The 19,212-nt window shown below is 34.4% G+C and overlaps 4 protein-coding genes across 4 annotated transcripts; 2 read left to right on the top strand and 2 right to left on the bottom strand.

Annotated features, from left to right (window-relative positions):
* Positions 1-101: 101 nt before the first annotated feature.
* Positions 102-1,267, top strand: LOC111215740 (casparian strip membrane protein 2-like). Its single transcript, XM_022719785.2, has 3 exons — positions 102-591; positions 677-800; positions 881-1,267. The coding sequence occupies exons 1-3, from the start codon at positions 326-328 to the stop codon at positions 1,094-1,096; spliced, it is 606 nt and encodes a 201-aa protein (XP_022575506.2). The 5' UTR covers positions 102-325; the 3' UTR covers positions 1,097-1,267.
* A 172-nt stretch (positions 1,268-1,439) lies between these two features.
* Positions 1,440-7,789, top strand: LOC111215737. The gene is made up of 18 exons (XM_022719781.2): positions 1,440-1,649; positions 1,943-2,369; positions 2,525-2,616; positions 3,050-3,214; positions 3,315-3,705; positions 4,059-4,177; positions 4,282-4,354; positions 4,431-4,657; positions 4,740-4,784; positions 5,083-5,125; positions 5,243-5,434; positions 5,635-5,738; positions 5,865-5,931; positions 6,097-6,246; positions 6,659-6,781; positions 6,882-7,052; positions 7,236-7,295; positions 7,380-7,789. The coding sequence occupies exons 1-18, from the start codon at positions 1,606-1,608 to the stop codon at positions 7,497-7,499; spliced, it is 2,613 nt and encodes an 870-aa protein (XP_022575502.1). The 5' UTR covers positions 1,440-1,605; the 3' UTR covers positions 7,500-7,789.
* Positions 7,513-11,362, bottom strand: LOC111215738 (protein trichome birefringence-like 8). The gene is made up of 4 exons (XM_048779965.1): positions 8,733-11,362; positions 8,171-8,560; positions 7,920-8,078; positions 7,513-7,848 (listed from the first exon to the last, which is right to left on the bottom strand). Exons 1-4 carry the CDS (start codon positions 9,140-9,142, stop codon positions 7,521-7,523), a joined length of 1,287 nt encoding a protein of 428 aa, XP_048635922.1. The 5' UTR covers positions 9,143-11,362; the 3' UTR covers positions 7,513-7,520.
* Positions 11,363-11,588: 226 nt separating this feature from the next.
* Positions 11,589-14,043, bottom strand: LOC111215736 (B3 domain-containing protein At3g11580-like). Its single transcript, XM_022719780.2, has 3 exons — positions 13,361-14,043; positions 12,566-12,726; positions 11,589-11,771 (listed from the first exon to the last, which is right to left on the bottom strand). The coding sequence occupies exons 1-3, from the start codon at positions 13,911-13,913 to the stop codon at positions 11,718-11,720; spliced, it is 768 nt and encodes a 255-aa protein (XP_022575501.2). The 5' UTR covers positions 13,914-14,043; the 3' UTR covers positions 11,589-11,717.
* Between the last annotated feature and the right edge of the window lie 5,169 nt (positions 14,044-19,212).

Raw genomic sequence — 19,212 nt, 5'->3', positions numbered from 1 at the left:
TGGCATGAAAGGAGACAAGTGAAGACTATACATTATGAGCACACTTTTATTTAGTTAAATGAGACTTTTGACTTTACATTATTGTTTACTTATGTTGACCAACTCCATCTCCCTTTGTTTATTTAGTGTGTAGAGAGGAAAAAAAGAAGCAACTACTCTTCATTATCCACATCTTCTGCTCCATTTATTCCAACAAAACCCTGAACTTCCTATAAAAACTCTTAACCCCGTTGCTCTTGTTCACCACCAAAGCAGCAAACTCTCTTTGATTCTCCTTTCAGAAACAACACAAAAGATTAGTCTCAAGCAACCAAAAACAAGAGATATGAAGAACGAATCTACATTCATCGATGTTCCTGCAGAGTCCAGCTCAGCAATGAAAGGAAAATCTCCTCTAATCGGTGTAGCTAAAGACCACACTACTGGTGGATACAATAGAGGTCTCTCAATCTTCGACTTCCTCCTCCGTTTAGCTGCCATTGTTGCAGCATCAGTGGCCGCTGGAACGATGTTTACTAGCGACGAGACTCTTCCTTTCTTTACACAGTTCTTACAGTTCGAAGCTGGCTACGACGATCTACCAACTTTCCAGTAACTGACTTATACTGATGCTTGATCAGTTATATAGTTTCCTTGTCATTCAAGTCACCTAACTAGGTCATATCTTTTTTCACAGGTTCTTTGTGATTGCCATGTCCATGGTTGCAGGATACATCGTCCTCTCACTTCCTATCTCCGTAGTCACCATCGTTCGCCCTCTCGCCGCCGCTCCAAGACTCCTCTTGCTCGTTCTTGACACTGTATACATACTCAAAACACTTCAATACTATTACATGAGTATGTCACTGAAACACTAACAATGCTTTGTCTTGGTGGACAGGCGATTATGGGGTTGACCATGGCGGCTGCATCATCGGCGGCAGCGATATCATATGTAGCACACAATGGAAACCAGAACACGAACTGGCTTCCCATTTGCCAGCAGTTTGGTGACTTCTGTCAGAAAACCAGCGGAGCTGTCGTCTCCTCCTTTGTCGCTGTTGTATTCTTCATGATCCTGGTCGTTCTCTCCGGCGTCGCTCTCAAGAGGCACTAATCAATACTCTTATAAATGTTGTTATCATTATTGTAAAACCATTGTCACGTGTGTATATTATTCATCCTTGTTTATGTTTGTATTAATATTTTCTGAAAGTGTGATTGTAGCTCTGCTTTTGTGAAAAAAGAAAAAAACTAAATGATTTTCTCAAATTTAATCTCCTTTAAATCTTTAATCCTGTATTATAAACTACTAATTATATTTTTGTTTTCGTTTACCTGTCGCCCTCGCTTATGTATATTATATGCTGGGTAAAGATAGTACTACGGAGAGTAGCACAGAAAGGTACTACGTGGCGTTTTTAAAGTGGACCGTCACGCAGTTATTTAGTCGACCGTGACGCAGTCCAACAAGGATAAAGAGTCTTCATGGTGCCACGTCACCTCCCTTTTATTCTTCATCTTCTTCATCGTTTTCTCGTCAATCTTCACCAGTTTCTCTGACCAACCAAAATCGTGGAAAATATTTTTTTTCCCGCTGGTTTTTTGAGTAAACGTTTCATGTAGATGGAAGCAGCTAAACTACATCGACCTGCTCTCGTATCTTCAAGGTAAATCAATTTTTAATCCTTGTGGATCATCTTCATCAGTATTCGCTTATAAATACCTTTCGCGATTGTTCTTGAGGATGATCCTGCACGTACTTCGTTTATTCCTTTAATGTTGCGGAGACATGGATTTGAACCCGTGACCTCAAGGCTATGAGCCTTGCGAGCTGATGGTTTTAGGATTTTAAAATTAGAGGTTAGGAAGAAATTGATGAGGAGTCAAGTCTTGGTGGTTAGGAAAGGGAAACTGAGATTGATTGATTGCTTAATCATGGATCTGGCTTCTTCTTTTGTAGCTCTTCAACTCCATGCCAGCCGCGGATCTCCTTTGTATCTTTCGTATCCTGCAAAAAGGCGGCTGTGCGGTTGGATTGTTTGAGCAGTCCTAGGAGCCAATTGTTTGTGAGATATGGTTTTCTCGAAAGGAGTTCGCATTACAAGAAGAAGAAAGCACGGAGGAGGCTCGTGCAGCCTTTTCTCCTGGCTTCTGCTGAAGATGGAGTGGCTGTTAATGGAAGTAGTGTTGGGGAGGTGAGGGCTAAACTCACCGGATCGTTGCAAGAGGAAAGCTACTGTAATGGACTCATCCAGTCTCTGCACGATGCTGCGAGAACTCTTGAGTTTGCTGTCAAGGAGAAGATTACTCCGCCTCGGTTTTCGTGGTTTTCTGCTACTTGGCTGGGGGATGATAGAAATGCTTGGTTGAAGACTCTTTCCTATCAGGTTTGCGTCGTTTTGTTACGCTGTCATATTTTACTATTGATCCATGATGAATGTGTTCATTAGTTTAAATCCGCTTTCCACTTGAAAAACAAAGTGTTTCTTGTCAATGTTTTGTTCTCAGTATGCTCAATTTATCTTACATACTTGATTTATAGGCTTCTCTGTACTCCTTACTACAAGCGGTTAATGAGATTTCCTCCAGAGGAAATAACAGAGACGAGGATGTTAACGTCTTCGTTCAGAGGAGGTACTCCGTCATTAACCTTTTTTTTAAATCTGGCATTTTTGATATCCTTTGGCTTGCTATAGATTACCTCAGCTGCTTCCTTTTCAAGAGATTAGATTTCTCATCCTGTGCTGGTAAATAGTTATCTGAAATAGCTTCGCTATCCATGCAATATCTAAGTTGGCTTTCTGAGTCTTACATCTTCTCCAGCTAAGCATTCCTAGTTAATCTCAGCATGGCTATGTTAACTAGTTGAACACAAACTCGCTAGTCTTTGCAGGACAGTTAACAATAAGATTCTTTGAGATTTGGGTTGGCATTGCTTCTTGGTATTTGTTTTCCTGCATACCCATCGATGTTTAAATCTTACTGGAAATGGCCCGTGCTATCTAGAATTTAACCTTTGAATTCTTTTTAGTTTTTTTTTTCTGTTAAATTTTTTGGCATTTTACAGCTTATCACGCCAAGCTGCTCCCCTTGAGAATATGATGCGGGATACTCTATCATCCAAACATCCTGAAGTCTATGAATGGTTTTGGTCTGAGCAAGTTCCTTCTGTAGTGACATCTTTTGTGAATTATATTGAGGGGGATCAACGATTTCTTTCCGCAACTTCTTTGTATGTTTTCTCTTTTAAATCTCCTTCTAGTAAGTTCTATAGAACACTAGTTTGACTGTGGAATTCTGATGAAGTGACGGTGCTTTGTGGTTCCGTCCAGCTATACTAAGGGAAAGTCCTCCGCTGCAAGTAATGAGATTGAGGTGTCACTTCTCATGCTTGTGCTAAATTCCATTGCAGCAATCACGAAACTTGGCCCGGCAAAGTTTTCCTGCCCGCCCTTCTTTTCTTCGCTTCCAGATACAACTGGAAGATTGATGGAAAAAGTTGTAGACTTCGTTCCACTCCCTCAAGCGTATCATTCAGTCAAAAGCATAGGCCTACGAAGAGAATTTCTTACTCATTTTGGTCCTCGAGCAGCACTGGGCCTAAAAGGTGACGTTGCTACAGATGAAGTTGTTTTCTGGGTCGATCTTATACAGAAACAACTGCAGCGGGCTATAGATCGGGAAAAAATATGGTCAAGGTTAACAACTTCCGAAAGCATAGAGGTAAAAATTAGAGGACACACCTAAGCAGCTTTTAGCTTTTTTTGCAGTTGTCATATGAGTTCGTAAATGTGTGGCTATCAGGAACATAATATATTGTCTAGCTTACTCTACTTTTTGAACATGAGGAAGTGACGCAAACAGTTTATAAATTGAAGGGAAATTGCTACAGGATCTAAGATAAAGTGACGCTTGTAGGAATAAAAAGCTTATTGGAAGACTTTAGTTTATAGAGCTTTTCAAGTAAAAAAACAGTGATTCAAGTTCGTCTCTGTTTTATTATGTTGAAAGATTTATGGCAGTATACTTGTGTATAGTTCTTTTGGGGTTAATTGAGACCTGTCGGTGCCTTGCAGGTTTTGGAGAGGGATTTAGCCATCTTTGGATTCTTCATTGCCTTGGGCAGGAGCACGCAGTCCTATTTAGCTGCAAATGGTTTTGATTCTCTTGAGAACCCTTTGGAAGACCTTGTTAGGTAACTGTCATTGTTTAACTCTCTTTCCATTTCCACTAACTTTTGTAAGTTTGTGTTTGCTTATCACAGTCTTGATTCATACTCGTTCAACTTCTTTATTTCAGGCATCTCATTGGGGGCAGCGTCCTGTACTATCCTCAACTTTCAGCCATTAGTTCATACCAACTTTATGTAGAGGTAGGCATAATCGAATCATCGGTGGAAACTTCACATAACCATTTTGATGTCTTATCATGGAAATTTTGTTGTATAGGTTGTTTGCGAAGAGCTAGAATGGATTCCTTTCTATCCAAACAGTACTGGCGCACAGCCTCCGAAACAATCACACGGGCATAGGAGCAAACCAGAAGGGCCACCTAATTACGAAGTTATTCCCCAAGTGCTGGATGTTTGCTCTTATTGGCTACAGAGCTTCATTAAACATAGTAAATGGCCAGAGAACCCTTCTAATGTCAAGGCTGCAAAATTCCTATCCAAGGGGTATTTGCCATAGCCTACTCAGTATTTGGATCATAGATGGAGTAATAAGGAACCTTGTTGACTTTGTTTCTTAAATGTTTAGGCACAAGAGTGTAATTCGGTGCAGGGAAGAACTAGCGATATCAAAGTAAGATAACTGAAACCTCCCACTCTCTGTTCTATGCACTCATGCCTGCATTTGGAATTACTCTCCTGCCTGACTGGTGTATTGTACTAATACTGGAGAATGCACTTGAGAATGCTTAATAGTAATACGTAAAGCAAAATGTTAAGCTTCTTGGATACCTACAATTTTGTTGTAGTTGCAACAAATTATGTGGAAAATATCCTTTAATTTTTGGGGCCTGCCTTTATCAGTTACTATCGAGTAGATCGTAAGCATTTGAATAATGCTCGATGGAAGTAACATAAACCGGTTTTTACAGGAATGCGTCATCAGCTGTTAGAGAGTCGGACTCCTTTGACAAGGTTGGTCTTCTAACAGTTGTTTTTTTGGGAAGGACCTCTATACTCTGTACATTACTTGGATCAGATTCCGTTGTCGTATCGAATACAATATATATACTGACAGTTCATCATCTCCAGGCACTAGAAAGTGTAGATGAAGCCCTCGTGAGATTGGAAAGCCTGCTACAGGAGTTGTATGTATCCAACTCATCGTCTGGAAAGGAACAAATAAAAGCCGCTTGCTCTGACCTTGAGAAAATACGGAAGCTTAAAAAGGAGGCTGAGTTTTTGGAGGCAACTTTCAGAGCCAAAACAGCTTCCCTGCAACAGGTTTTTATATCTCATTTGTCATTTTGTTTGGTTCTGTCCAGATTCGAGTATGATATATCTGAATGTTAAGGTTGCCAGATGGACCAAAACAGATTAATCGTATCCCTTTTTAAGCGGTGGAGCATTAGTCGAAGAATTACAAAGTGCATGTTTTGTTTTTAAATCGTGTGGGAAACTAATACCTCATATGGTTAACTCAGGAAGGTGACAAAAACGATTCTCGGGAATCCTACGAGGTACAAAAACGTTATTTTAAAGGGAAAATCACAAAGAATGCAACTAGTTCTGAAGATGAAGGCAAAAGGTATGTCACGTATTCCTTGGTATTATTCCTCTTCACGTCTACTTTGTTAGTTTGAACGATATAAGCGTGAATACTCTTTTTCCACTCTGGTAACAATGACAATATTTATTGTTTCCTCTGCATTAGTGTTAGTCGTGGATTCTGGGGATTCTTTGAACCGCGTCCAAAGAGTAATCCTGATCCTGAGTTATCGGTAAGTACCTGAAATCGCTTGCATAGAACTCTGTGTTTTGTTCTGTCAATTACTTGGTATATATAACTATTTGGTTTTCCTTGAAATAAGGAGATGATGCATCTAAAGTCCAGCCATTTCTACCACCACTTGTAAAGGTTTCAGGAATTGTTTTTACATATGCAGGGTGGTGATATTTTGGGGAAATCCAGTGGAGACTTAATTCGCGTGGACTCGGAACCAAATGAGATCAGTCGATTTGATATCCTAAGGAACGAACTGATAGAACTGGAAATGCGGGTTAAAAGAAGCACTGCTCAGTCAATTGATGACGAGGTTAGTAAACAGCTGCTGCTGCAAGATGTCTTTAAGTGTACAATTCTAGTTTAGAAAATGCACTCATTTTCTCCAAGTCAAATAAAATACAGATAACTAAAGCGGATATAAATATCACGGGTACCATTTAGTGAGTTCCAAATGGATTAACTGAGGATTTTAAGAGTATTGTGGGAATCATCTTCATGCAAACTATCGTTTTAGAAACTTTTAAGTCAAAACGTATATGATGAATAAAAATTCGATACTAGCAGAATCCTTTGTTTGCTCTCAGCTATATTACGTTCATGATAAAGCTTCTCAACATAGGACAGGATGACCCATCAGCTTCCTTTTTAGTAAACTGAATTGTTGGGTTTTGGACTATATATCACCAGTATAAAGCTTCAAAGTCGTTGTTCATATTCTGCAGGAAAGAATATCTGAGGACCCTCCTCAACCAAGCAGTAGACCAACAGGCGTTCAATTGGTACAAATTTCAAAGAAGGAAAACATGATCGAGAAAACTCTTCACAAGCTAAGAGAAACCACAACGGTATCAATGTCTCCCTTAAAGACTAAAGCTATATGTCACGTTCAGTTTCATTGGGTCATTTTCTTCTCTGTCAGATTTGTTAACTTATTTCCATTTACAGGACGTGTGGCAAGGTACTCAGCTTCTTGCCATTGACTCGGCAGCTGCTATGAAGCTTCTTCGGCGGTCTCTCATTGGTGATGAATTAACACAAAAAGAAAAGAAAGCTCTGCGCAGAACCATGACTGACTTGGCATCAGTCATTCCCATCGGTATTCTGATGCTTCTTCCTGTAAGCAAAAATTAACCTTACACACAAGTTTATTGTTCACTTCTTTTCTATTCTGATAAACACTGTCTGAGTTACTCCAAGTTACATCTTTAGTTAATTTACTTTGTACAAAACTATGTTAACATTTGTCATTCTCAGCTCCATTTGTTTAATAGTATCTAATGAGTAAGCTATTCTGAACAGGTTACAGCGGTTGGTCACGCAGCTATGCTGGCTGCAATTCAGAGATATGTCCCAGGCCTGGTACGTACACCTTCTCTTCATAATCCATCAATATTCAAAAACCTTTTCTTTGTATCAGTGTTGATAGTATCCGCCTTCATTCAGATTCCTTCCACATACGGGCCAGAAAGGTTGAACCTATTGAGACAGCTTGAGAAAGTGAAGGAACTGCAAACAAATGAAACTGAGCCCGAAGAAAGCATCGAGAAAATAGCATATGACTAAGAATACTTGTGTACCTCTTTTTCATTTTGTTCGGTAATTCATTGCCAATAGCTGCGCATAGAGGATCTCATTCCATGTGTCGGGGACACCGGGTAAGCACCAGTGACTGCAATCTTGAGGAGCATCTTCAGGAGTTCCTGGCTCTCGATACCGCGAAGGATGAGCATCTTTCCTGAACTCGGTCAGATATGTAATGTTCAAAAACTTAACCTTACTATGTTCATATCTCATTCCTTGTATTACTTCAGAGATATAATTGTTGTGGATAGGGTCAGGTTCCATTTTCATCATATCAGTCTCTGGCTCTGTATCTGCATCACACAAACCACCCAAGTTCCATGTCCCATTCCTGCAACATCCCAAAAAGCTTAATAAACCTCAGATCCTAGAGACGCTTAATAGATTTTTGTGAAACAAGACCTGTAATGCACGGGAGAAAAGCTTCTGAAGAAGACATAGCTACTCTCAGAATCTAGCTTTTCTAATATCCATGACTTCCATGTCTTTAAAGACTTCTCAAATCCCTCCATTACTCCCATTGTCTTGTTCAGTTTACCTCCCTCTTGAAAATAACAACCTCTGCAACAACCACCAAAAACATCCAGTAAGAGTACTCATCATCACCTTCATCTTGTTTCTCAGAATGTTTGAATCAATATGAAGATTTTTACGAGTTAAACGTTTTGTCTACGTTCCACCAATGTCCTGTGTTGAAGACCAGAACATCAGAACCGACCCATCTTTTCGACTGCCAGTTAAACTCATCGACTCTAACCGTCATCTTGACATCTTCCGGTGAGTTCTCAGGAGGTCTAGCAACCACGACAAGAAACGGCGTTCTATGATATTCGACCGTTAGGTTTTGTTCCGGGAATCGCATGGAAAGGAAACCCTTATGCTTGCTTATAGGGTTTCCGTTTACTTCATATATCTCAGACTTGTTAGAGACGGCTTGTGAAAGCATACATAAAAGAGATTCCCATTGGTTTCTTCCGATGGAATCTCCAACGAACACAATCCTCCCGTTCCGACTCCTCTCCAGAAAATCTCTTGCGTTGAATCTATAATCGTTTCACACCAAATAAACCAAGTCACCATTGGTTAAACAAAAGAATAAAAAAAATGAACTAGATTGGCGGGAGATTCATATCCAAAGGTCTAGTGAGCCGCTCGTAACCCTAAAAGTTTGTTTTAATCCCGACCAATACCTTGAGTTCCAAGCAAAATACATACCGTGGAAGATCGCAGCCGTGTGGTTGCCATCTCCATTGTCGGAAACCAGAATCTTTTCTTCCGTTATTCAGACAACGAAAACCAGGATCTAGAAACCGACAATCTTCTCTGTAAAACGTTTCTTCCAGGTCAAGTTGTTGTCTACGAACCCATTTTCCATACGAATAGTTGCATACGTTGTTGTTTCTTTGTTCCTTTGTTAGGCTTTTCGATGATGAAGATAAAAATCCAAAATATAGATGAGGCTCGAAGCGGGCTAGATCGACGAATATAACGGAGATTATTAAGAAACTGATGAGTAGAGAAGTCCCCACGAAAATATGTTTCTTAGTCTTGAAGGTTGAGAAGAAAGGAGATGAAGATAGAGGGAAGAGCTGCTTTGGAGAATTTGATTCTTGATGATGATCCATGTCCGCATAAGATTTGATCTCTATCTCTCTTCTCTTTCTAAAGAAGAGACGTGAAAATTATGAGTGCGGTATTCTTTTGCCAGATGAAAGTTATAATAAAATAAATACATACATGTTCCGGTAACGTAATAACTCGTAAGATTCCCCTATCAATCCATGCATGTGACATAAACAAATATTAATAGATGCATCTCACAAAATCAATTAACGTACAGTAAAAGAAGTTTTCTCCCACTTTCGGGTACATGTTTAATTTAGATCGATCATCTGGACAATAAAACAAAGCTATTCATAAATTAACTTGATGGTTTTCTTCTTATGATAAACGCGGGTATATTTACAAGTTTTGTACGCATACATACAAAGTATTGTTACATATTGAAAGAGATGGTTTGTTTATTTACATAAGCTATAGTAATAGAGAACAGACTTCATTGAACTGGTGGATGAAAACTCTCGAAGATAAAAAGGAATAATTTGAGCTTATCAGCAAGCACTTAAAGGAGCCAAATAGAGGAATATCTAAATTTAAACACGAAGGAGAATACTAAAGTCCCGATCTATTCGTTTGAGTTTGCATTTGCAATTGCGTCATGTTATATTCTAATCATAGAAACGCAAAATCAAACTCAAACTCCAAGAAACAATTGGGACCTAAATTTTTTTTGTCAAAGTATCTTGTAAAAATGATTCAGAGATTCCTTCTACACTTTTTTGCGATGCAAAAAAAAGACAATAAAGAAACCAAAGTAGAGTAAATAGAATAAAATGGTCCTTAGGTTTTGCTCTGGACCAGATAGAAAAGACGATGTAATAAACATTTTACACACATGCTATGCACTATTCTTTAATCTCTTGGCTAGGCCCACACTTTGTGTTCCAAAAAAAAAGTTAGCCCCACACTCTTTTCATCTTGTAATCTCATCCCATGATCAACACTTTCCAAATACTCTTTCATCATCATTGAGTCATACATATGCATAGACCTGATACAAGTTTCCAAATGCTTTCTGCAAGCTTCATTGAATTATCTCAGATTCTCAACCTCAGGCATCAAATAATATACCATATTTACTTCTTTTAGAATTCTCTGCCTCAAATGTAGGAGAAAAATATCCTCTTTGTTTTTTTCATATATGTTTTCAAGTTAGCTGAATGGTAGGTAAATAACTGAATAAACTAGATTTTGACTCGCGCTTTAAAAGCGCAGGTTTTTGATATCTTTAATTGATTTAAAAAGTACTACTATTTTGTGTTTCACGTTATAATTATTGATTTTTAATGTTTTATTATTTTTTAGATTTGTTCGAAATAGATTCAAAGATGATATATATTTTTTTAACTGTAAAGATATTCAATATAAAAAAATATATTTTAATTATTGAAATGTACTAACCATTTTTTAAACCGGACCAAGCCGTACGATCGAACATGTCATACCAGGTCAGACCGTGACTCACACTGGATTGTGCTAAAAGCTGGATTTGAGTTAAACCGGCAAACTTGGTCGAAAACCAGTTAAATCATTAAAACCCGTAATCCAGTTTGATAATAAAATCTGGTTTTTTCAAATTCAAGTGAAATAAATAAAATTAAAATTCAAAATTTTAATAAGATTTCATCAAAAGTTCATATTGTTTCCTAACACCTATCTAAATAAATTAGTTTTTGTCATTTTTTTTTTGAATTTTTCATTTTATTTTCATATCATTTTAGAATATAACATTGATATAAAGTTGTATCAAAATTATTTTATAGTTATACTTACATTTATATAGTTACTTAATTTAAAATTAAATTAAAATTTAAATCTGGTTAAATTGATTAAACCGGTCTAACCATTGACTTGATCTGACCATTGACCCAGCTACAATGCCGAGTCAATATCCCGTCTGATTTTGAAAACATTGATATTAACACTCGAGCTGTCAATTTTAGATTAAAAATGAAATTTCCTGGCATATATGATAGTTATAACTATCAATTTACATTATTGTAAAACCAATTATTTTTGTGATTGATATAGTTTTCAATTTCAGATATTAAAAATGTGATAATATTTCATAAAATTCAAGAAACACATGAATAACATATCACTTAATTAGAACAATGAATATTGTCAAATTTGTATTACGAAGGTATTCATCGAAATGGTTTGTATTATGTTCGATTATCTATGTAGAGTCCAAAAACTATATACATTGAATATTAAATTTGTTTGTTATGATTATTTCTTTACGTAGTTTTTCTGTATTAAGTGAAATAATAATAGAATATTTATGTAGAATATTGTTAAGGTTGTTATTCTCGTGACATTAAGGAAACTATATACTGATGTATGGAATATCATTTTGGCATAAATATAGGCTGAATTATGCGGTGTTAGTTTAATTAATAGGTCCAATAATTTTTAGTAGTAGATTTTTTAGAACTTCTTCCCTTTTAATAGTATAGATAACGGATAATTATTAATTCTCCTCCTTTTTGTGTTTTATCTATGACAATTGGGCCAAGTATGGAGTGCGCTCATAATCTAAAGTTAAAACTAAAGTTGTCACTTCTTTTTGGATGATTATCAACCTCGTCCATCTCCTACCTGCTCCATTGCTTCTCCAGCAAATGAGATATTCTGTTTCACAAAACCAACACACAATTAAACTGTTATTATTCACTTTATTTTCTGCATTATATTGTAAGAGACAGATAACATATTCAATATAATACAGTTTTAATTTTCCGATTTCTTATGAGATCTTTCAATAATATATATATATATATATATAATATATATATATATATATATGTTAGAATTTTAAATTATTTTCAACCATTATTCGGCTCAAAACTAATTTTATTCATAATTTTTAATGCTTACTTAAACTTGTATACTGGATGTACTATATTCCAGCTACCCTAACATCAATGCTGCAGTACTAATACAAGTCCAGGTAACACTGAAACGACAGTTTTAGCGAAACGACAGTTTTAGCATTAGTCTTTGACTTGTACAAGAAAACACATGACGGTGCCAAACAAATAAGAATGGTAAAACTAAACTTCATACTTGAGGCATACAGCATATAGATTAATAAATTAAACTTGACTTTAAAAAAAATGTAGGCTACAGAAGAAAAATCAAAATCATGGTAGGCTACAAGTTATCAACAAATTGGCCATGTGCGTTTACAGTCAAGTGTAGTATTATTCTCCATGATTCCTTCTTTATACTATTATTTACTAAACAGTAGCTCTTCCATGTCTATTTTAATAATACTAATTTCATCTGTCTCATCTCGCGAAACAGCCACGACATCTGTTTTAATACTTAGATCAATTCAATTTTATATCGTATTCATTCACGTAGTAGCATGCACGTACTAACGTCAGCAAACTGATATGACAGGAATGTAAAAGTAAATTTACCATGGGATGTGGAGTTGAGTAATAGTAAAAGTGTTGGCCGTTGTAGGCGTCAGGACACGGTGGTGGCTCCACAACGTCACTGTGACATTCGAGGTTAACTCCAAATAGCCTCACCGTCTTCGAGCTCCCTGCAGCTACCGTCGGTGTCTCAGCAACAGGGCCTACAATTTCCACCGTCACAACACGTTTGCGTCTCTTTTAGTTACATATATTTTAAAATGAATTAAAAGGAAGAAATAATGAACACGTTAGTCTAAGTGGATTGGACGGTTCTCCTTACGAGCGAGTAAGGATTAGTTACAACTTGGGGAAGATTATTGAAATTGTCGGGGTTGTTTTCTTGTCCAGAATTAAAAAGACATATGACAAAACAAGAAAATATCTATGTATAACAAAATGTTATCTCAGGTTGTTATTTTACGTGCATACACACGCAACTAAACTAATCGTCACATATTTTAGGATAAATAAAATAATTTTATTCCGACAAGATTTATAAGAAAAGAAACAACACCAGCTAAAATGGTTGAGCTCTCAAATTTTTTGCTCGAAATATATTTCCTGGGTAAATTCACACTTTAAGAATAAAAACAATAAAATAACGTATTAAAAATACTATTATACTAAAATTACAATAACGAAGAGTTATAGAAGCAAATAAAACATTTCGCTTTTAAAAGATGAATGTTTTTTTAAATACCATGTGAATATGTATAACAATCTAAAACACAATGCATAAATTAATAATCTAGGATATATTTAAAAAAATGAGATAAAAGATAAAGAGTTTTATACCATAATGTGAATACTCTTGGTGGATGTTGTTAGGGTAAGAACTAGTTGACGCGTGTACTTGACGATAAGGTGTAGTCAAACCGTTCCAGTACGCCGTCGTGTTAGCTCGAGGATCTTGAGACACGGCGGAGGAGGAAGAAGCCTCTCCGCGTCTCCTCCAGCCAATGAAGAGTCTATGAATATCAAAACGGTGCCGTTGAAATAAAACGACGTCCCCTGCGTTGAGGTGCTTGTCTTTGACGTACCTGCTCCATCCTTTGGTCAACACGTAGCTTTGACTACTGTTCCAATATGAGTATCTGAATTTCCAAGACTTGCCCGACTCATCCTCGAAGCTGAGAAGCACCCCTTTCTCCGTCGACTCCGCCGTCACGTCGTCGCCGCCGCCGCAATTATTGAGAGGGAGGTATCTCTCGGCGTGTTGTTTTGGTATGACTAAACGGTTTAGCTTTCCAACATCGCTTGGCGTGAGTGACTTCTCGAACAAAGACTCTTTATGTTCGTTGTGGTGATTGTGCGACGAGAGAGTGTTTGAGTAATGGTTGACTGACATTTTGTGATTGTTTTCTTGGAGAGTGAGAAAGAGAGAGAAAGAGAGAGAACAGAGAGGATGTGCAGATGTTTGGTGGTGAAAGAGTGATGGGTAATGGTACTAAATATAGTATTATACGAAGGTAACAGAAAAAAAGTGAAAATTGTGAAAATGGTTAAGTTGATGTGAAAACTGTGGGAACTATTTTGATGTTAAAAGAAAAAAAAACTATTTTGATGTACATGAAGAGGAGGAGGACACGACATCGAAAGTACTTTTAAGGTTTTGCGTGATGATATTTCTTTTCAATCATTATTTAATTTATTTCAATTTCCTTTGTTTCTCTCTTGCAGTTCATGTATATCAAGTGAACATTTTTAGACAAAAAAAAAAAAGCGAACATTTAAAAATATAGTATTGAATAGTTTTAGTCATTGTTTGATGCAACCTTGTCTTAAATGGTACTAGGTGACTTTCACGGATAAAAATATTTTAAAAAATAAATATATTATAAATTAATTAATGTTTAAGTTTTTATTCTAATTATTTTGTAATTTATATGTAAGATTTTGATTAATATTTTGTTATTTTCATTAAATATGTGCTTTTAATTTATAATATCTAATCGATTTGATTATTATTTGGATATATTATAACGTAATTTGACTATTTTTATTGTTTTAAATAGATAAAATTTGGTTAATGATTTTGGGTATAAAATTTTGGATTGTTTAAGTTACGTACTTTGTAGGTTATATTGAGTTATATATATTTTTTCAAATCTATGTACAACTACTTTTGATTTTAGTTTAACAAAATTCGATGGATTTTATTTATTACAGTTCTTCATCATAAATATCTAACTATACTTTAATAAAATTTTAAAACCTCATGAACAGATAGATATCTACAAAGTAATTTCTTTTTGTAAATTTTAAATAACTGTATACTTTAAATGTATAAAAGATAAATTAAAATTTTTTCTAAATAATCGTAACCATAACAGTTCATATTGGTTTATGTATTCTTATAAAATGTATATTAGGTTGTATAAATATATTAAACTTTTCAATAAAAAGGAAAAAATATTAAGCCTTACAGAAACTTTAGTGGTATATTAGGTTTGATTATAGTTTGTATATTTGTATTTATAATGTAATTTGGTAAAAAAAAATTGCAAATGAAAAGTAAAAAATACACAAAAACAATTATGCAAAAATGAAGAAAAATATCAATTATGGGCCTGACTGGTTCAAACGCATCGGTTGCGGTTGCGGTTGCGGGAGTTTGTGGATGCGAACGGTTGCGGTTTCTAGCGGTTTTAAGAGATTTGTACGACTGGTACTGCGGTTAAAAATTGGTGCGTTTGCTGGTGACTTATGACTGGTTAACTACCAAATGCGGTAACAGTCAAATAATAAATTAATAATATTTATATTTAATATAATTGTAAAATATCAAAAATCATAAAATTATAATAAATATAAAATTTATATTAAGAAAGTTATAATTTTAATTTTTGAAAATTTATTGAAATTATTATTATAAAATTTTATAATATTAATTAAAATATATCTCTTTTAATATTTTCTTAATTTCAATTTTAAATTTTTTATTAAATATTTTTACTTTTGTATATATATTGTTTAAAAAAAACAGAAAAAAATTTACCCTCCCGCAACCGCCCGCAACTGCAAACGCTAGCTGGAGCCAGCTTTTGAATTTATGAGATTCGGAACGGTTTGAACCGGTTTAGAGTGATTTGAGTGATTGTTGCAAACCGCCGACAACCGCTACCAACTGCAAAAGCTGCGTTTGCGGGTGGTAACGGAAAAACCAATCACCCCCTATAGCATCTATAAAATATTTTAGTTCATCAAAGATATCCTAGTTTATGTTATTTAGATTACTTTTTTAATAATCTAGGAAAATTTATTGATAAAATTAAAATAATTTATTATTGGTAAAAGAGATGTTTATTTCACATTAATATCAAGATTGTTTTTTTTTGTGGACTTTCCTTTTTTTATAAAGTCACATTATATATAGTATAAATTTTCCTAAAATATGTTCTTTCTTTTTTTGTAAAATATTTTTTATTTACTCTTTGAATATTTCGTTTTTATTATATATTTCATTTTGAAAAATAAATAAAAAATACTAAGATTGAAAAATCAAAAACAAATAAGGAAAAAGGGAAAATACTTAAAATAAGGAAATTGAGAATATTATAAAAAATAAAAAAATCAATAGTGACAATTATAATTATAATTAATCAATTCATTAAGGGTATCATTGTAATCAACTACTGTGAGAGTTAATGTGAGCGCGACACGTACTAAACTGACTTCTCAAATAATATTATAGAGATTGGATCCCAAATCCTAACATGTTATAAGGTTATTTATAAAGTTAGTGTGGCTTTGTCTTAATAATGACTTTATCTCGTTCATGAACTTATATGGTTAAATATAAACTTGTGTACAAAATAAAAGGGATACAAGCCAACCAAGTCTGGTGATTACTTTATTCGTCTGTTAATGACTCTTCGGTAATGACGTAACTATGCGTATACAAAGTTTAATTTGATAAACAAATTATTTACATATATGATAATATAAAATTTACATGTTTAACAATAAAGATAACATGCATAAAATTAACTTTCCATTTTAGGTGATTTCTTTAAGATCTCCTAGCAGGATCGAACGGCTGAAAAGTGAGGTGGTTCGTAATAAGTAAAAGTAAGAAGATACAGGGGATACTTAGCCCTGACGCAAGTGAGAAGTTCAAGGTGTGGAGCATGTGCTTTTGCCTTTCCGACACACCATCGCATGCATCTTCACTTCTACTTCATACCTTCCCTTATGTTCCTTTCCCTTTCTCCCTCTCACACATTGTTTTATTTTCCTAAGAGCATCTCCAACCCCACTTTATTTTTCACTCTAAAATAAAGTTTAGAGTAAGAAATGCTCCAATGATACTATATTTCTCACTCTATAATAGAATGAAAAATATGTTTACTCCAAATATAGAGTAATTTGTTTTTTTTTTGTTCATCACTCTATTTTCTACTCTAAAATAGAGTACCATTGGAACAAATTTAAACTCTATTATAGAATTGCTTTATTTTAGAGTAAAAAATAGAGTAAGCCATTGGAGATGGTCTAATCATTTTATAATCGAGAAGGATAAAGACTCAGTAAACTATTTGTGAAATGGACTTGACTTTGTGGTCATGTCTCTTTTTCTTGTTTACAATATTGAACAACCACCACCATCAGTGCCAATTAATACTCAACATGCAGAGATATACTAGTATATTTTTAGCCCCAACATATAATTCACCAAGATGATCATTTTGGATAACACTAGTAATTTATAGCGATGTAGTGAGTAAAACTGTAAAAGTAAAAAACACAAATCAAACTACCATGAATTATATCCTTGATAGGTCTAAAACGTTGGTCTCGTTAAAAAAACAAAAAACTCTGGTCTCGTTAGTCATAAATAAGGGTAATACGTTCAGTTAATAGAAACCCATTTAAATTTTATTATTTTCTAACAAAGGTTTTATCCAAAATATGTAGAAATTTATGTACTATATAAAAAGTACTATCGAAGTGCAATAGTTTAACAAGTTCAAGTACCATCTAAGGTTACACGTCTGTAATCTATTATTGTTTTCTAACTGGAAGTGAACAATAGTAGCAAATGTATAAAAGTAATCATGAAATACTCTCTGGTGTTTGAATCGTTCGTTTATAATTCTACATCTACGATGTAAGATATTCTTCTCAAATAAATTAAATTAATGTCTTTGTTGTTCACTTTCAAAACCACGAGACTATCTTTTTTTTTTTTTGAAAAAGTATTATATCAAGGAGTTATTTGTGAAATAACCAAAACAAAAATCAAAATTAGCTTTTTAGAGAGAGGGTAGAGAGAGATAGGAAAAGAAAAGAAAAAAGAGAAGGTGATTTTGGTTAGTTTGTTAATTTTGGTTTTTTGTTAAGTTATTGGGTGCAATTTCTCTTATATCAATGATGTAACCAAATTTGGTCTAGATGCTTGAGTAGAAATTTATTTTTTGTTTAACGAGTAATTTTTGTATTTCATTAGCATATTAATTAAGTCGTGAGTTTGAGAAAATTGTTTACTGAGAAAACAAATAAATATACGACTTTGGAAGTGCAAATGTTACGTACGTGGTCCGATCTTCTATATTTTCGTCAAACTTTTCCAAGTGTCGTTTTATTTAATACCTTGTCATCTGTAAAATTATATGACCATGAGATGTCACCTGCTTTCAGGACTCTATCTTTAGTGCTTACACATTTCTATATGTTTCTTAGTTTTTCATAACAAAAATATTACTAGTATCAGTTTTTAACAAAATAATAATAATAACAATAATAATAATAACAATAATAATAATAATAATAATAATAGTACCATGATATTCGTTCAACAATAATTTCCTAAAGAATAAGTTCCTCCCAATACAATTGTCTTTGCTAGATAAGACTTTGCGTAAGAGCATATTATAGGTTCTCAATTACCACTGATTCATGATGAGCTCAAGTCTTATGACTGGATTAAAATCTTTAAATTATGTAGACATGTAAAAGATATACTCTGAAAGTCGAGATTTAATCGTTCAACCACGTTTGTAAAATGCTTACTTTGCAAGAAATAACATAGTTTTAATGTTTGATATTAAAACATATGTTAATTTTACTTTGGTCTATTTTATGAATAAACTTTTCAGCAAGAGTCTTAATCACATTAATCTCCTCTTTCAACAAACACTAAAGCTTCATTAGGTACGTCACCGTCTCATAAACGGTCACACAACTTTCTCACCAAAATCGTCATTTCAACTATTTAATATGAATTTTCGTGAGACGACGTGAATGAAACTTCCTATAAACTAATAGTTATTTTCTTTATTAGAAATAACTCGAAGCAAAAACAAACTTCCAACGAATGCGACGTAGCCTCTTAGGCAAAGATCTGAAAGCATGTACGTAGTAGAGTTTTTTTTGAAGAATTACCTTCGGTACTACTTTTGTTTACCTTCGTTACTAGTACTTAATTACTAGTATACTTTTCTTTCAATCGTTTAATAATTTTCTAAAAAAAATATTTGTTAGAAGTATTTAGTCTTGAACAACAGAAGCACTGATGTGTGAAATTAATACTTAGGTCGTTTATAGGTTTTACCTTTTGAAAAGAAAAAAAAATAATATTTAGGTTGCATCCATAAGTAAATTAATGAGCATCTTAAGAACTTAAATATTTTTTTCCCAAAAAAATA

This window comes from Brassica napus, chromosome A5 (assembly GCF_020379485.1).
Source record: "Brassica napus cultivar Da-Ae chromosome A5, Da-Ae, whole genome shotgun sequence".
In the NCBI taxonomy this organism is placed as follows: Eukaryota; Viridiplantae; Streptophyta; class Magnoliopsida; order Brassicales; family Brassicaceae; genus Brassica; species Brassica napus.
This window is presented reverse-complemented; position numbering and strand designations above follow the sequence as displayed.

Excerpts from the sequence above, each read along its gene's own strand:
- LOC111215740 (XM_022719785.2), top strand. The coding sequence starts at position 326 with ATGAAGAACGAATCTACATTCATCGATGTTCCTGCAGAGTCCAGCTCA. Across the intron at positions 592-676 it reads GACGATCTACCAACTTTCCA|GTTCTTTGTGATTGCCATGT; the intron begins GTAACTGACTTA and ends CTTTTTTCACAG. Across the intron at positions 801-880 it reads TCTTGCTCGTTCTTGACACT|GCGATTATGGGGTTGACCAT; the intron begins GTATACATACTC and ends CTTGGTGGACAG.
- LOC111215737 (XM_022719781.2), top strand. The coding sequence starts at position 1,606 with ATGGAAGCAGCTAAACTACATCGACCTGCTCTCGTATCTTCAAG. Across the intron at positions 4,658-4,739 it reads GCAAAATTCCTATCCAAGGG|GCACAAGAGTGTAATTCGGT; the intron begins GTATTTGCCATA and ends TTAAATGTTTAG. Across the intron at positions 4,785-5,082 it reads GAAGAACTAGCGATATCAAA|GAATGCGTCATCAGCTGTTA; the intron begins GTAAGATAACTG and ends CGGTTTTTACAG.
- LOC111215738 (XM_048779965.1), bottom strand. The coding sequence starts at position 9,142 with ATGGATCATCATCAAGAATCAAATTCTCCAAAGCAGCTCTTCCCTCTA. Across the intron at positions 8,561-8,732 it reads CACGGCTGCGATCTTCCACG|ATTCAACGCAAGAGATTTTC; the intron begins GTATGTATTTTG and ends AAACGATTATAG. Across the intron at positions 7,849-7,919 it reads TTTTCTCCCGTGCATTACAG|GAATGGGACATGGAACTTGG; the intron begins GTCTTGTTTCAC and ends GGGATGTTGCAG.
- LOC111215736 (XM_022719780.2), bottom strand. The coding sequence starts at position 13,913 with ATGTCAGTCAACCATTACTCAAACACTCTCTCGTCGCACAATCACCAC. Across the intron at positions 12,727-13,360 it reads CCAAGAGTATTCACATTATG|GCCCTGTTGCTGAGACACCG; the intron begins GTATAAAACTCT and ends TGGAAATTGTAG. Across the intron at positions 11,772-12,565 it reads ACTCAACTCCACATCCCATG|AATATCTCATTTGCTGGAGA; the intron begins GTAAATTTACTT and ends TTTGTGAAACAG.